Source organism: Leptosomus discolor, chromosome 14 (genome assembly GCF_034619465.1).
Source record: "Leptosomus discolor isolate bLepDis1 chromosome 14, bLepDis1.hap2, whole genome shotgun sequence".
Taxonomy (NCBI): domain Eukaryota; kingdom Metazoa; phylum Chordata; class Aves; order Leptosomiformes; family Leptosomidae; genus Leptosomus; species Leptosomus discolor.
This window is the reverse complement of record NC_141404.1, coordinates 3,198,737-3,214,771: the sequence shown is the minus strand read 5'-3', so window position 1 is coordinate 3,214,771 and position 16,035 is coordinate 3,198,737. Positions and strand designations below refer to the sequence as shown.

At 56.6% G+C, this 16,035-nt stretch overlaps 1 protein-coding gene across 1 annotated transcript in view; it reads left to right on the top strand.

Moving 5' to 3' along the window:
- The first annotated feature begins 1,774 nt into the window (after positions 1-1,774).
- Positions 1,775-16,035, top strand: part of SLC5A10 (solute carrier family 5 member 10) — a 40,314-nt gene continuing 26,053 nt past the window's right edge. Inside the window, exons 1-8 of the mRNA XM_086473267.1 lie at positions 1,775-1,885; positions 2,583-2,654; positions 3,455-3,559; positions 4,183-4,242; positions 4,386-4,490; positions 10,598-10,703; positions 12,295-12,375; positions 15,814-16,019. Of these exons, the coding sequence (XP_086329393.1) occupies positions 1,775-1,885; positions 2,583-2,654; positions 3,455-3,559; positions 4,183-4,242; positions 4,386-4,490; positions 10,598-10,703; positions 12,295-12,375; positions 15,814-16,019 (846 nt within the window). The remainder of the gene's footprint in view (positions 1,886-2,582; positions 2,655-3,454; positions 3,560-4,182; positions 4,243-4,385; positions 4,491-10,597; positions 10,704-12,294; positions 12,376-15,813; positions 16,020-16,035) is intronic.

Sequence of the window (16,035 nt, the reverse complement as noted above, 5' to 3'; positions counted from 1 at the left end):
CAGCATGCTCAAAACCAGCAGTGAATATTAACCTTTGCTGACGCTGTTGCTCTCTGCTTGAGACAAGCTTCCAAGGGCTTTGGAAAGTTCATTTGCTTTTCAGAATAAAACCAGGGTTTTTTTTAACTTTCCAGTGTCTGGTGCAGCACTGGGCACACTGGAGGCCTGTGACTAGAAGGCCGAGATACTGCTGAAAGACCAGCAGTGCTTGATCTTGTTGGTGCAGTCCGCAAGTGAGGTGTCCGTTTTGTTTAGGCAGCTGCACGTTCCCGTTCGGATAACGCTGTTCTTCCTTCTGTGAGCTGCCTTTGGATGAGTGTTCTGCTTGACTTTCGCAGTCCCGGCTGGAGGGGGCCCTTGTGTCTTTCTGAAGTGACCGAACGCGCGGCTGTACCTGGTTGTACTTTAATGACAGGAGGGTATTAAACGCTTCAGCGATGTTAATAGATACACCAAGCTGACGTGTTAACACTTACATGTACTTTGAATGTGTTAATGCCGGTCAAATTCCAGCTGAGCAGCGAGGGAGAACTTCGGTTCCTCTCACAAGTGTGCCGACCCGCTCCTGGGTGCGTCGGCGGCTGTTTCAAAGAGCAGAAATACGCTGCCCTGCTGCGGCGTTGGGCGTCTTAGTTGCGGTGTATTTATTTTATTGGTGAGACCGCGTCAAACGCGGTTGGAAAGCGTGCTGCCGCTCCGGCACAAGCCGGCCGAGCATCCACTGCGGCGAACAGCGCGATTACAAAATACCCAAAACCCATTAAATTCAAAGGGGGTTTCCAGCTGCTTGTCTCGTGTTGGCCTTCGGAGGAAGAGCTGCGTTTCTTCTGTGGGCAGTGCTGCTGGCCGGCCCTCGCTGCCGTGCCGAGGCTCCACCTCGGACGTCCGCCTGTGTCTGATCGTTGCTTTAGCATGTAGAAACCCCCAAACTTTGCCTCGTTTTGTGCAGTGCAATCACTATATTGATTAGGACTCCAGAATTTTGGAATGAGTTACGGTCCTAAGACTGGATTGCCTCTCCTTTGGCTTTTCATAGCGTTGGAGTGGTTGGAAGGGAGCAAAGCACGTGTGACTTGCCTCGGATGTTTTTCATACCCCTTTCAGAACGGCAGAGCTGCTTAAATCTCTCCATGCTTTTCCCAGAAGCAAAAATACCAGATCACCAGAAATGCCAGCTATTCCTGGAGGTCTTTCTCTGGGATCCTTCAAATGTAAAGAACGCTTTAAAAACCAATTTCTACAGTAATTAACTAGTCAGAAAATCACACAGATTCTTTCCAGACTTTGTATCTGCAAGAAAAATATTGGGGTTTGGTTTACATGTCATAGAAGACAGAAACCTTGGCAGTTTCTTGTCCGGCGATATCCAGATTTCCTCTGCAAGAGGCTACCGGGAGCCCGTGTCCTGGGCGCGTCTGCGTCCCAGAAATGCATTAACTGCAGGGGCAGCTTGGCCCGGAGCCTGCAGCTTCCTCGAGAGCAATGCAGAAACAACAGAAAACCCCAAGGCACTGGGGCTCGAGTCACTGCTCGTTTGTGAGACACCGAAATCAAGGTGCTGGCCTGGCCCTTGGGTGCCAGCAGGGAGGGCGGCGGGGAGGCAGAGAGGGGAAGGAGGCAGCGGACAGCCAGGCTGCCGCCCCCCCGAGCACCTTGGGAAGCCGAGCTCCGACTGCCCTGCCGGCTTGTTTAATGATAAATGCCCTCGAGCCGCTAACGAGTTACTGATTCAGTGACTGGTGAGGCTGAGGATGAAGGAGGCGGCAGAGGAGCGATGGAGGGCAATTCCACTGCTGGACCCTTCGCCCCCTCGCAGCACTTCAGCGTGGCTGACCTTGTCGTCGTCGTGCTTTATTTTTCCTTAAACGTTGCAGTGGGAATATGGGTAAGAGTTTCTGTTTCTCTCGTTCCCTTTTTGCTTGCCTTTTTTTTTTTTTAATAGGTTTGTTTTTTTTCAGGGCTGGCTTTTCTGCATGGAATAGCCTGAAAAGCCTCTATTATTTTCGTGTCGTTTGCACTTCTTGCGTATTTTGTGCGTCGTGCCGCATTTGCTCTGCTGTACAAACCCTCCACCCCTTTCACCCCCTATAGAAAGTCTCCTATAGCCTGAGAAGGTGGAATTAACCACAGCACAAACCTCTCCCCTGGCCTCCGGTCTGCTGGGCGTAGGCAAATCTGCTGCTTGTCTATTAAAGGGCGTTGAGACAAACGCCCTGCTTCCCAGCAGAAGCCCTCGGCTACCCGCAGACGGAGGCTCTCCGAAGCCATTTATTCTGCCTCGCAGAAAAATCGTAGCCAAAGCTGGGCTCTATTAGCCAACCTGTCTGCTGGGGATGGCGGTAGGACGGGCGCATCCTCCGTGCTTCCCCCTCTCGGGGTGCCTCCTTTGCTGTTCATGGCTCCAGGTACTCGGGGTGCAGCCGGCGTTTCGTGTAATTAAGCTCGAGTTGCACAGCTCCCATTAATTATCCAGAGTCTCCTGTCTCTTGGCTTCTTGTCTGGGAGACTTGGTTCTTGGTTTCTTGGTGTCTTGTCTGGGTTTGTAGGGAAGGGTGCTCCGTGCTGATCTCTTCTCCTCCCAGTCTTCATGCAGGGTGAACAGGAACACCGTCAGCGGCTATTTCCTTGCTGGCAGAGACATGGCGTGGTGGCCAGTAAGTAGAGCCCTTTGTCCCTCCTGGGACACGTCCAGCACCGCTGTCCCTCCCACCAAATTCCCTCTTCTGCCCCCCGCTGCCTGCCCACGCCTTCCCCCCACCCTGTACACCACCTTCTGCTGGGATTCCTGTCTTCCGAGCTGTTTCCCTTGTTGCACGAAGGGTGCTGGAGCCCACCTGCCTTGTTGGGTCTCCTCGTAGGCTGCTCTGAACTTGGGGAGTGTTGGAGTCAAACATCTACCTGCCCCTGTGCTCCTGGTGGCTCCAACAAGACATGGATGTCCCCAGTTTTCTTTTTTTTTTTCCCCTCTTATTTCACTGTGATCTTGACAAATGGGTTTTAGGTCCTTCCTGTGTCTGGCACTGGCTGCTCGCACAGGGCCACCTCCGGGCAGGGTGTGTGGCCACCGTGGCAAAGGCAGCAACAGGTGGCTCCTCCTGAAGACGAGAAAGTCCATCCAAAACCCACCGGGGATGCCCAGATGAGCTGAACGCGCGGGAGCGCTGGTTGCTGGGGCTCACACCTACCTGGGTTGGAGTCTGTTAAGGATTTTTCTTGCAAAACATCCACGCGTCCTTCGTCACACATGGCGTACCTTTGGCCACGCTTTGTTTTTAGAAGTGGCGGGGAGGTCTGTGCTCTGCTGCTCCCATTCAGGCATTATTTTACTGCCTCTTCTTCCTGAGTTATCCCCCTCGGGGAAGCACCAAAGCTGGTCCAGCTGGCATGACTGCCGTGCCAAGCCGTGGGGAGCCGGCGGCCGGGACCCCGCAGCACCCCCTCTGCTCCTCCGCAGATCGGCGCCTCTCTCTTCGCCAGCAGCGAAGGCTCGGGGCTCTTCATCGGGCTGGCTGGGACCGGCGCTGCCGGGGGAATCGCTGTCACCGGCTTCGAGTGGAACGTAAGAAACACGTTGGGTGGTTAAGGAGATGAGTTTCTCGAGCCGGGTCGCAGCAGGCGGCCCGTTTCACAGCAGCTTCGTGCAACCTCTTGAAAGGCTGGGGAGGAGCCGTGCAGGGGGCAGTTCACGCAGCCCTGCCAACTCAGCTTCTCCAGCTCGTGTCTCGGGCACGTACAGCGAGTTGGAGTCAACTCAGGTCCACGTGCTCAGGGAAAAGGCCATTTCAGAGCAGAGCTGGTCCAGCCCCTGCGTGACCCCGACAGGGAGATGGCTGAATACGTCCCCCACTCCCTGCGTCCCTGCACGTTGTATCCAAATCCTTGGGTTCTGCTGCAAAAATACGGCGTTTGGCTGGCTTGGTGCTCGAGCAGTTAGTGGGAAACGCCTGGTCAGGGGCTGAGAGGAGTGGGCTCCTGCTGCTGGGGGTGCTGGGGGGGGGTCTCCACCGTGACACTGCGCACCCATGCCTGTTGTCTGAAGCCGTTTGGGGATGTAAATGTGCGCTTGAGGGTGAGCCAGGGCCGGGTCAGGAGCGGGGGACAGGGTCTGGCGCTGCGGTCAATGTTGAGCTGCAGCAGGATCAGTGTGTTTGCTGGCCGTGCCGTGTTCCTCCTTCCCAACAGGCGACTTACGCTCTTCTGGCGCTAGCCTGGGTGTTCGTGCCGGTCTATGTCTCCTCTGGGGTACGTACAACTCCCTAGAGGGCTGTCACCGCTGTCCTTTGAGGCTCCTAAGCCCTGCTCTGGGAATACAGCTGTCCCCTTGGGACCATCCCCGGAGGAGGGGGCCTGCACAAGGCAGCGATCGCTCTCTTTCTCCCCGGCAGATTGTCACGATGCCCGAGTATCTCCAGCGAAGGTTTGGAGGGGAGAGGATCCGCATGTACCTCTCCAGCCTGTCGCTCCTGCTCTCCATCTTCACCAAAATCTCTGTGAGTAGCTCCTGCTTAACTCCGTGACAAATCCACAACTGATGCCCAGCAAGTGAAATTTTATTATTTTGGGGGCTCAGACGTCATGTAGCCGAGTCAGGGGAGAGCAGCTGCTGCAGGATGCTCCAGGAGGGAGCAGGACAAGAGGTGGGAATTGGTGGGCAGGTGCTGTCTGGCACCCAGTGCAGTCGTAGGTAGATCCAGCAGCGATGCTTGTGTCCGGGTGGCCCCGACGGATGCGTGGCTGTGTGTCAGGATTCCCAAACTCACAATGCACCCACCTTGTAACAGAGGTTGTGGATGAAACGTGGTCAGAAGCTGGGTTGCATCGTCTGGGTTTTTCCCTGTGCTCCAGCAGCAAGGCTTCCTGGCATCCCTGAGGGACCCGGCAAAGCCAGGGCCCAAACTGGGAACGCATTCCTTGCCTTAGGGCGCACAGGTTTTCTGAGGAAAGGAAGCCTTGCTGCAGCTATAAGATTCCCAAGCCTGATACTCAGGCACTTTTCCACAGGGATGTCTTTCCCCCCATTTTGGCTTCCTTCACAGTTCCCTGTGTGCAGCCTCCGCTCCTGCTGCCCGCTTGGTAACCGTGGGAAGGGTTTACCTGAGGTGAAACAGCTGAAGAGCCTGTGACCCCAGGCCTGGGGTAGGCAGGAGAGAGTCAGGCACAGACACCCTTGGGGAGCTGGAGACAGCAAAGATCAAGAGCAAACAGCTCAGAAACGATCTGGAGGAGAAAACCTGCCGGAGGGAGCAACCGTGCACCGCTGCCTCTGACGGAGCAGGCGGATCTGACCCTGGGGTCTGCTGGGGCTTCTGCATTTTGCCAGCTAAAAGAAATACGCTTTTGAGGGTGACTGGCTGTAAAAAAAAAAAAAGAAAATGTGCTTTTGCACGTGGCTGGCTGCACGAAGTGGCTGTCTGCAGGGCAGGAGGGCCGGTGCCGGAGTGTGTTTCCCCACGGCGAGGCGCTCAGTGCCTTGCCTCCGCGCCTGCCAGCTCCAGCGTGGCTGGATGCAGCCATCGCTCCCTGCACAGAGCTTCTGCCTCCTCGCTGGCAGCTTCGCAGCCCCTGGGCTGAGCTGTGGCGGGGGGATCCTCCGGGTCTCCCTCCGAGGGCTGCGGAGGACGGAGCAGCCCGCAAACGGCGCTCGCTGTGCCCATCCATCGGCGCTTGGTGCGAAGGGAGGGGCTGTGCCCGCCTCGGGCGGACCCCAGCGCTGCGTGCTGTGATGTCCCCGGCTCCAGGAGAACCCTGCCTCCTTCTCGTGAGCTGCTCTTTCACCTTGGGCGAGGCACTTTGCTTCGGGTTTAGAAGGCAGGCTGCAGGGGAGATGGCAGCCCTTCCCGTGTGCCTGCTGACGCGGGGCTTTCGGCGTGGTGGAGGTGATGCTGGTGACTCATCAGTGCAGCCACCACCTGTATTTCCCCTCTCAAAACCATGTCCTGTCATGCTGGAGGGCATTCTTCCCATAAAACTGACGTTCTTTATACCCTTACCATTTATGGCATTGAAAAATCCTACGGCGTTTCTCCTGAAATCAGCCTGGTGGCTCCTGGAGCACCGGTTCAGTTTGCAAGCTGGGTCAGGGACGCTTTGATTATTCCCTGGTTGTCCAAATGCCCAGAAAATTGTTGTCACTTATTCCCCTCCTGTGTGCTGCTCAGGAGACAGCTCTCCCCTGCTCCTGATGAAGACCCAGGAGGAGCTCGAGGGAGAGGATGGAGCATCCGTGGTGTTGGTCCCCGAGACCTGTGTGAATCCCTGCTGGCGTTTAAAAGGAAAGGTTGGAAGCTGGGATAGGGTTACTGGTGGGGCAGTTTGTTCTTGCTGGTCTGAATTTGAAGAAAGAAGTTACCCATAGCCTGAGGGCTGATGGTCTTTGAGTCTCTTTCCAGACCAGCACAGACATCCCCTCTTCTCTTACAAAACGGTGCGCTACCATGCCGTGGGCTTGTGCTTGGTCCCTTTGGTTTCCAGTAATTCTCCGTGGCTTTGCCCAGAAGGAATGGATGTCCTACAAGTTCATTCTTAGCTTGGGAGACGGTTGTGGTGTCACCCCTTGCCTAACACCAGATGAACCTGTAGATGACCTCTGCGCTCCCAAATGCCTCTTCCTGTGCCTTTTCCCAGCCAGTGCTGTAGTTCCTTTGGTCTGCTGAGTTTTCTCTGATCTCTGAGTCACACAGGATGCAGCAGAAGAGGAATCACCCTAATAAGGGGATTATCTTGGCATCTGGCTCCATTCATGGTAAATCTCTCAAACAATGGCTGTTTCCAGCAGTGGGTTGGGATGAATGCCTGCGGACATGCGGGGCGTTGCCAGACTGCCCCAATGTTCCGTCCTGGTGGTGACCGCAGCGGGGAGCGTGGGAGGAGAGCGTGAAACTCGGAGCAATTAGGCAGTGCTGTCTCCCCACAGCGTTTTCCTTTGGTCCTCACTGGGGGCTGCCTCAAAGCCCTGGACTAGCTGGGCTTTTCCTGCCTGCAGACGTTTCGTTAATGGTTGGATCTCCACTCCACGTTCTCCTGAACTTAGACACGGCGTCAGTGCTGCTCCCTCGGCTCTTCTTTTGGGGCAAGGAGGTTGACAGTCCCTCCTCTCCTGGAATTTACCCTTTGGTGGACCCCAACCTTCCATGGCAGGGTGCAGCAGGGCAGCTGAGAGATGGTATCCGCCCTGGCGAGGAACACATGAGGAGTTGCACGGGTGTCCTAGCCTTGGCAAAGAGCCCCTGGAGACTCCTCAGTACCCTGGGTAACTTGTTCTACTGAGGCTTTCGCTTCCCCAGTCGTTAAATCCAAGCTGTCTCTAAAGCCAGCTTTCGTTGGGAAGGCGCTAACGATGTTGGGTAAGAACGAGTTTCCAAGTGAGGTCACCAGTGGAGGCAGGGATCTCACTGGATTATGAGCCCTGACTTCAAAGGCTCCTCTTCTTTTACAGTTGAAAGGACCTATTTTATGAATAGGTCATGCCTGGTTTTAATTGGCTTGTTTTTGTATTTGAGGTGTCTTATTAACATCTCAGTCACATGCACTTTTATTTTTTCCCACCCCGGCAGAATTACCAGGAAGGGAGGTGGAGATACCTCTGCTTCCTCATAGCAAAGGCTTAGACTCATTTGCCGACCACTGCAAAAAGATTAAGCATTGAGAAAGCCAGGAGGAGAAGTTATGAAATACCTTGTCCAGGGCTGAGTCTTTGCAGCTGGGCTCTGGGGAAGGGCTGTTGGAGCAGCAGGCGGTCACAGGGGTTATGACTTTCTGGCTGGTGCTGAGATGACAAGTGATGGATCCCTCCAAGGGACCCTAGGAATTCCAGAAGACACCAGGAACGCTTGGCTGGCACTGTGCTAAGGAGGCTTAAAATATTTTGGGTTCTGACTTTGGGTTGCATTGGGAGGAGGTGGCTGAGGGCCCTTGGTTGGGGCTTTTCTGCCATGTAGCTGAAGCTTGTGCTGCATGAATGGCTTGGTTGTCCTCTTGTAGGGCTGCTTGGTGGTCGCTGTGGTATCAAGCTGTGACTGGATTGCGTTTGTGGTGGAAACGCATCAGAGGAGCCCCTGGTAGAGGTTTTGACAAGGTTGCCCATGAATTGGTTCCTCTTCACCAGGATGTTCCAGGGCCCAATTGCCTCTTGGTGCCGGCAAGGGCTCTCCTAAGCGACATGGCCAAGCCCAAGTGCAGCTGAGGACACGTAGTACCTCCCTTGGGAATGCAGGTGTGACTGTGGTGTAAAGCCTGGTCCAGATATCGTGGAACGGTCCCTGAATTAGGATCCTCAAGATCATGGTGTAAGTGCTCTTCTGGTTGGTTTGATTTGTGATTTAATCAAGATTATGCCTAACGGTGTGGACTCATCTGCTACGGAACAGGCTTTTGTGCTGTGCTGAAGCTGGATGTGTGCTCACCTACTGGGTTTGGTGGCTGACAGAGCCCTGCTAGGCAGCGCATGCCTTGGTTCCTCCATTGCATGATCCTGCGTGGCCCCTCTTCATCACCCGATGATGGTCCTCAGCTCCTGCTCGGCGACCTTGCCGGAGCAGCGCTGGGAGGAGGAAGGGCAGAGTTGGGGGAAGGAGGTGTGATATGGGAAACAGCACCAGTCCTCCACTTTGCTAATCCCAAGCGACGGCTCCCGCATGACCGGGCAAGAAAGTCCTGCTGTTTGGGGGATGGTTGCTGGGAGGTGTGTGAAGAAAGATGTCAAATCGGAGCTGATGTCTTGGCTGGGGAAAGCCGTCACGGCTCTGGGCAAGGGTGTGGAGTTGCCTCGTCTTGCCTCTTCCTGCCCCTTCTGGCCTTGTTTCCTTCTCCAAACAAGGTTTGTGTGAAGATACCCCAGCCGAGTGCCTGGGCACGGCTGGATCCTCAGCTGCGGGTGGAGACGTGGTGGTGCCGTAGGCACCGCCGGCTGCGCCTGGTCCCTTCCTCCTGCGGCACCGCTGCTTTTGTTGGAGGAGGTGCCCCAGCTCCCTCTAAGCCTCTGCTTTCCATCTCCTTCCCACGAGACCGTGACCAGACCTCCCTGTGTGGGTCCAGCCCTCCCATGGGTGGGAAACAGCGGTCACTTTTGGGGTGTCAGTCATCTCGAGGGAGTTCATCAGCTGGGTGAGCTGCAGGCCTGCACACGCTCCTCCGGGCAGAGGCACGCTCCCGGCATGCCTGTGGGACGTGACACCCAGTGCAGAAGATGCTGGGGCTGGTGGAGGCAGTGTGTTGGGTGTGGAGTCGGTCTGTCCTTCCGTGGCCAAACAGAAACCCCAAGCCTCTTCCTGGGGCTTTGTAAGGGGGGGGGGGGGGCTGCAAAGGTCAGGGGACGTGTTGGAGGATGCATTTGTGCTGGTCCATGCTGGGCTGCTGCTTCTCCCTCAGGGCCAAAAGCATCTTCTGCCATTTGCCCGTGCCTTGGTTCCCCCATCTGTGCAAAACCAGGAGGGACTATTTTCTCAGCGATACTCAGCAAAGAAGTGGCTTGTTGTTGGGGCAAGGCTCAGGAACGGCAGTCCTGGAGGCCTTGTCCTCCACGCTGGGGCTGCCCATGGGGTGCTTCTCACCGTGGAGTGCCTGCGGAGGTTGAACCGCTGCTGTAGCCCTTGGGGAGCGAGGCAGCACCTTGCTCTGCCCCACCAGCACCCACCTGAGCACCGCTAAATGGCTCGAGCGACAGGGTGCAGAGCTGCCCCATCCATCTCTAAAGGCATTGCAGGTACCAGCAAGCACCTCGAGAAGTCCCTGCACCTGGGAAGGGATCCCCTCCTGCCCCCCAGCAGCATTTTTTAGGCTCGCTGCCGCACTCCTGAGTGGTCTGATGGCCCAGAACATGGAGCTGCAGCTGGGGAGGGGGGAGTTGGTCCTTAGCAGCCTCCTTGCCAGCAGCACGGCTGCCAGGAGGGCGAATCCTGCTGAGCAGAACACGAAACACCAGCTACAGCCACCCCCCTGCATCAGTCCTGTGGGGGCTGTTGGGGTGTAGAAACAACATGGGTGTGCTGGGCTGGAGGGGTGGGTGGCTTGGGCCACCTCCAGGGAGCACCCAAGGTGTTCTGGGGGGAGCACGACCCCTGGGTTGGTACCTGGTGCCCCATCTCCAGGGCTCTGCATGGTTAGATGCCACCGGGAGAGCGGGGCACTGCCATCGGTGGAGGGAACTGGGGGTACTCAGGGCAGGAAGGAAGGTAGCTCAGCTCAGGGTCTGATCCTGTAAAGGGCTGAGTTCCTCTAGCTCCCTGCTTTGCTCCCAAAGGCTGTGGCAGCACTGATGCCCCGAGGCGTCCCATTTCTGACCCTTCCGTCCCGCTGTCTGCGTCCAACGGAGCCCAGTTGCAGATAACTGCTAGAGCTGCTTGCTCTGCTCTTCAGGGGTTGGGGGAAGGCGGCCTGTGACACCCATCTGCAGCGGTGACCTGGCCACCCGTGTGGGACCCTGGGCTTCACTGCTGGCTTTGGAAAGCATCCCCCTGGCACATGCAGTGCGATGTCCTTGCTGTACCCCCAGCCTTGACCCTTTCTCTGCCCGGCCCCTCTTGCAACAGCCCTTGGGGGCTGCTTAGCCAAGTGGGTGTCACCTGTCCCCCAACCTCTGTGTTTCTTCTTCCACGCACAGACGGACCTGTACTCAGGGGCCCTCTTCGTGCAAGTCTGCCTGGGCTGGGACCTTTACCTCTCCACTGTCCTGATGCTGGTGGTCACGGGGCTCTACACCATTGTGGGTAGGTTGCTCAGCGTCTGCTGGCCTCAATCTCTCTCCTTGGGTTGGACCACACCGTTTGCGCTCCTGGAAAGTCTTTGGGGTTTTATACTAATGGGGTTCGTGTTCCCTGCCCCATCCAGGTGGTATCTGAGCATCTTTCTTGAGCGTCAGCTCAGGCAATGACTCAACGCGTGACCTCTGCTTTGTCATTGCGGCTTCTCATTTGTAAGATCTCCTCCTCCACCATGTAGTTAAATGCTTTCTTGTGTGTGTACCTATTTGTAACAGCAATAATCACGGCTTCTTCTGTTACAGGACTATTATTATGGAATCTACCATCTGAGAGCCCTTTACCCAACTCATTTCCCTCCCACTTGCCCTGCCTGCAATGCCCTCCCTCTGCAAAGCTTTCGGGAATATTTCTTGCCCACGATTCCCTGTTGTGGGACCAGCTATTTTTGTGCAGGCTTAAACCATACAGTTCTTTTGTGATCCTCATGGGTTTGGAACTGGAGTTCGAAGCTGTGGGTTCCTGGCTTGCCGTCCCGCTCTCAGACCGTGGGACTGTGTATTCCTGCCAGCCTTTTTGGATATTATTTTGGCTGGGATGTTCTCTCCCCTGGGTAGTGCCAGTGGAGAGACCCAGCAGTAAATTCTCCCTTGGTATCTCATCCTAGCCATGGAAATGGGAAACGGTTTAAGTATATCCGAAACATGGTGGATTTTGCAAGACTTTGGTTTTCAGCAAATCCTATCTCAGGTTTTTTTTCCTGCCCACAAGGCTTGTTGTGAAGTAAGGCATTTCGGCGTGAGCTCAGGCAGAGGGTGTGATCCTTGCGTCACCCTGATCCTGAGAACATCCCTCCAAATCCCAGGCCTGGCTGGGGAGGGTGGAGCCCTGAATTCCCAGGATGTGAGTTGATGACTGGGGTTGAAACTGGTTCAATTTTTGACCCATTTTCTCTAGCTCCGCTACTTTTTAATGCTTTTGTTTGTGTGCTGAGTAATGGCTTTCTGGCTAAGTAAGCAGGTCCTGGGTTTGCAACAGGTCAGGAGGGAGAGCTTGGGATGGAAAGGGAGAAATGCTGCTGGTTGGATGGCTGAGGGGCACCCCACTAAGCATCAGGGGCTGGAAAAATAAAACTGTAAGGTTAGGAGGAGAGCTGAGGGGTGTATGAGCGGGAGACCTGGTGTGGTGTTAGGGAGAGGTGGGACGAATGATGAGATCGATGTCCTGAATGCAGTCTGCTTGCCGGAGCATCCAAAGAGGATGAAGAGCACAGGGCTGGGACTGGCTGGCATCGTCCTAACTCCGTGGGGACGTGGGGCTGCATCCCTCCCCTCAGCCATCCCTCACCTGACCCCGGGTGAGATGGCAGCCCCCGTGGCTATCGGCTGCTCCCCCCACCCCGGCTGCGGAGGTGCTGTCGCCCCTCGACACCAGACCCACCCAGGAGCTGTTCCTCCCGCTGCAGCCCCCCATCGCCGCAGGGTCGGCAGGACGAGGCTGGTGACAGGCACGTCCCCGCGAGCGCGGGCAGCTTTATTGGGACTTTGTGACCGAGCCGAGCCCGAAGCCGCTCCTGACGCTGTGCCTTGCTCTCGTGCAGGGGGGCTGGCGGCCGTCATCTACACCGACGCGCTGCAGACGCTCATCATGGTCCTCGGAGCCATCGTGCTGGCGGTGAAAGGTAAGAGCTGGGACAGCACAGATCCTCCTTCCAGGGGGACCTTCTCTCCCCACTCGGGCGGTCTCGGAAATAAATAAAAAGACTCAGTCTGAGCGATTCCGTGGCCAAGATGCCCAGCAGGACTTTGGCCCACAGCAATCACCTAAAAAAAAATGTCTGTGGTCCCGCTGTGTCCCTTCTGCCACTGTGCTTCCCCTGTGTGCCGTTCCTCTGGGCGATGCCACGGAGCATCCCCCTAGTCCTCCGTGTGGGGCTGTCCCCCGCACTGGTGACCTTCCCGTGGTCATCGCTGCTCCGCACGTTCACCTCTAGTCCCCGCACTCCAAGAGACTGATCGAGCGTTTGACAGCGAAGCAGCGCTTCCAGTTTTGCTCTGGAAAAGTCCCAGCGGTGTTGCAGTGGGGTCTTCAGCCGGGATCCCACCTCACGGGGATATGCAGGGCAGAGGGTGGTGCTGGGAGGAGGCACTGCCGCAAGGGATTGCCTGGGGATGAAGAGCACGGTGCCATGCCTTCCTCCTGGTTGGAGTGGGCATGGTGCATCACCAGCCCTTTCTGAACACTCAGCACTCTCGTGTCTCGGTGCATTTAACTGCAGAGCACCCTTGCGAGGCTGGGAGCTTTCATCAGCCTTGTTCTGCCATCAGGGCTCTTGGCCCCGAGGAGTAGGAGGCAAAAAGTCAGGTCCTAGCTTCAAAGGCAGGTGTTTAACTACAGAGGACGATTTCCAGAGGCATCTCCTGAGATGATTTCCACCATCTTCTGGAGAAGCCTGCTTAGGCGGGCAGGTAGGAAAGGCTTTGGCCCAAAGCCGCACAGGAGCTCTGCTGTGGAGGTTGGGAGCAGCTCCAGACCTGCAGCCAGCCCGGTCCCGCGGCTGCTCCCCTGTGCAAAAGCAGAGCTTGCCCCTGGGCGAGCCCTGTACGCAGCAAGATATATTTACAAAAACCAAATGAAAGGACAGATACTTCCTGGAGAAGTGACAATAACACTAAATACCCCAGCAGAAGCAAGGAGCTGCACCGGGCAGAGAAGCACGTTGCCTGTCCAAGCAGAGCTGAGCTGTGGCCACAGCCTTTGTGTTAGATGAGGTACTTGGACGTTGCTGATTGTTGTCTGAAGCTGTAGTTGGCCAGGGCTTGGCTGGGTGCAGCAATGCAGAGCCAGAGCAGGAGGGCAGGTAACCCAGGCTTGGAAAATCCCCTCTGGTGACTATAGAGCCCAGCTTTTTTTTTGGCTTTGCCAACCTGCAAGCGTGGCATGGTGTGGGCAGGGAGGTGAGGGTGTCTGGGAGAGGGACTGCTCCAGGGCAGCTAAAAGACAAGCTGCTGGTCGCACTTTTTTTCTCAAGTTTTGAGAGACCTCAGGACCTGGAGGCTGGTATGCCTCAAGGGTGCTTGGTTTTCTCCAGCTCTGGTCAAGCTCATCTAATAAAGGATGGTCTCCATGTTGGTATCGTTGTTCGTATCTTCAGGCCGTGACAGCGGCAGCAGCGATGCTGATGCTCATCTGCTGAGCTGTGGCCGCTCTGGGGCCGCTCTGCCCGGACCGTCGCCTCCCCTGCTGCTGCTGAAGGGACGAAAAACCACACTGCTTGGCCCCGAGGCTGCACCTCCCGAGGGAGAGCGGGAGGGTTGCACAAATCCTCTCGCGTGCGATGCTGGGCAGAGTCAGTTGGCCAACAAGCGGGTGCAGGCTGTGGCGCCGTAGACAGCTCGCTTTGCTTAAGGGAGAGCTCGGTGGCTGTTTCAGCGGGTGCCGGTGCTGGCGGTGGCTCTGCTCGGCTCCAGCATCGCGGATAAGAGAGATCATGGCACCCTCCACCCCACCTGGTCTCCACCGTAAGGCTGTTAATCCTGGTGGAGCCCAGAGGCTGCAGCCTGGCATCTGCAGGCTGAGCTCCCGCTGCCCTGAGGTTTTTGTCCCGCTCTTCCGTCTCGGCAGGCGTAGGTGTCGTGACTTGTCGGCGAACACCTTTGGGAAAGGAGCAGGCCCGCACCCCCGGGCGCAAGTCTCTGCTTTCAGCACTCACCCTCTGCCTCTGGAGAGACTTTGTTGGGGCCCAACACCCGTGAAAAGCTTGGGAGTAGCCGGTGCCTGGATAAATCAAGCGCTGGAGGGGGGGGCCAGGGCTGCTTGCACAAGAGCAGGAGTTTGCAAATGCTGAGTGCCCGGGAAACACGGGGGGCTGGTTTGCAAAGGTGGGTGGGGGCACGGTGGCTGATGCCCTTTTGCAAAATCCCCAAAAGCCTCAGGTCAGGGGGATGCCCTGGGATGGGGACAGGGCTGCAGGGAGAGGGGTGTCCTCGGGCAGGAGGGGGCTTTGGAGCAGGACGGGAGTCTTGGAAACTGGGATTTGCTCAAGCTGGTGCTTGATGGTGATCCCAGGTGGGAGAAATCCACTGAGGGATGCTGGGGGGGGGTCTTGCTTTGAGACTCCCCTCCGTGAGACCCATGGAGGCCCTAGAGGTTCCTCTCTTCTCCCAAGCATCAGCAGGTGCTGTGGGTATGGGGGTGCCAACGCACCTCCCCGCTTATCTCCTCTGTGGTTGCTGCATGGGTGGCTGTGGCATGTAGGGGGGGAGCAGGGTGGGCGCCTCTCAGCCCCCCCTCCTCCAAAAAGCAACGCCTCTGGCTCCAAAATTCTCCCACTGGAGGTACTGAGGGAGCTGCGAGGAGCGTTCAGCCCCTGCCCCCCAGGAGCGGGGAGGCGGTGGGGGGGCCAGGGCAGAGCCCGGGGCTGGTTGGAAGCTGCTGGTGGCTGCGGTACAGGCGGGAGGAGCACCCAGGCAGCTGCCAAGGGCTCGGAGGCTCGCTTGCTGGGGCTTGTTCATGGCACATGCTCCTCAGCGGGCCTCAGGCTGAGACCCAGACCTTGGATCCCGTTTCCTAGGAAAAATGCAGTGAAGAGGGTCTTTTTTTTTTGTATTTTTTTTTTTTTTTTTTTTTCCCCTCACTGGTTGCTGGAGGTTTGGGGATGGAGCTGCCTGGGGGGTGCTGGGGAAATGCTCGGAAGGGTAGGAAAAGTTTGGCCAGGCGCTTGTGCCAAGGCACCTTGAGCTGTAGCGTATCAAGTCAAAGGCTACCTAATCTTGCATTTTAATAGTCCGAGGCGAGTTTCCCCTGCTCTGGGACTGGGGAGCTTTAATAAACAGGTTGCTTTTACAGTACGAGCTTAAAAGAGGTGGGTCCCTTGAGGAGCCTTTGTCCCAGGACACGGGTCACCCTCCAAAGGGAGGGCGGACTGTAACGGGACGTACTGTGCAAAATGTTAATAGAAGAGTCTCTTAAATAACTAGAAGAAAACACTATCACGAACGAGCCCTCCCTCTCTGGGCAGCACTTCTGAGTTAACGAGTCGACAAGCATTTTGCCAGCTGATCTGAGGCCACCGGGTTTTGCTCGGCTCTAACCAGCCTCCCTCAACGGTGTCTTCCAGCTTTTAATGAGATCGGAGGTTACCCCAACCTGGAAGAGGCCTATTTAAAAGCCGTGCCATCCAAGATCGTTCCCAACACTACTTGCCACCTGCCCAGAGCGGATGCAATGCACCTCTTCCGCGACCCAGTCTCTGGAGATCTGCCCTGGACCGGGATGACTTTCGGGCTGTCTATCATGGCCACGTGGTACTGGTGCACCGACCAGGTAAATGTAAACAAGA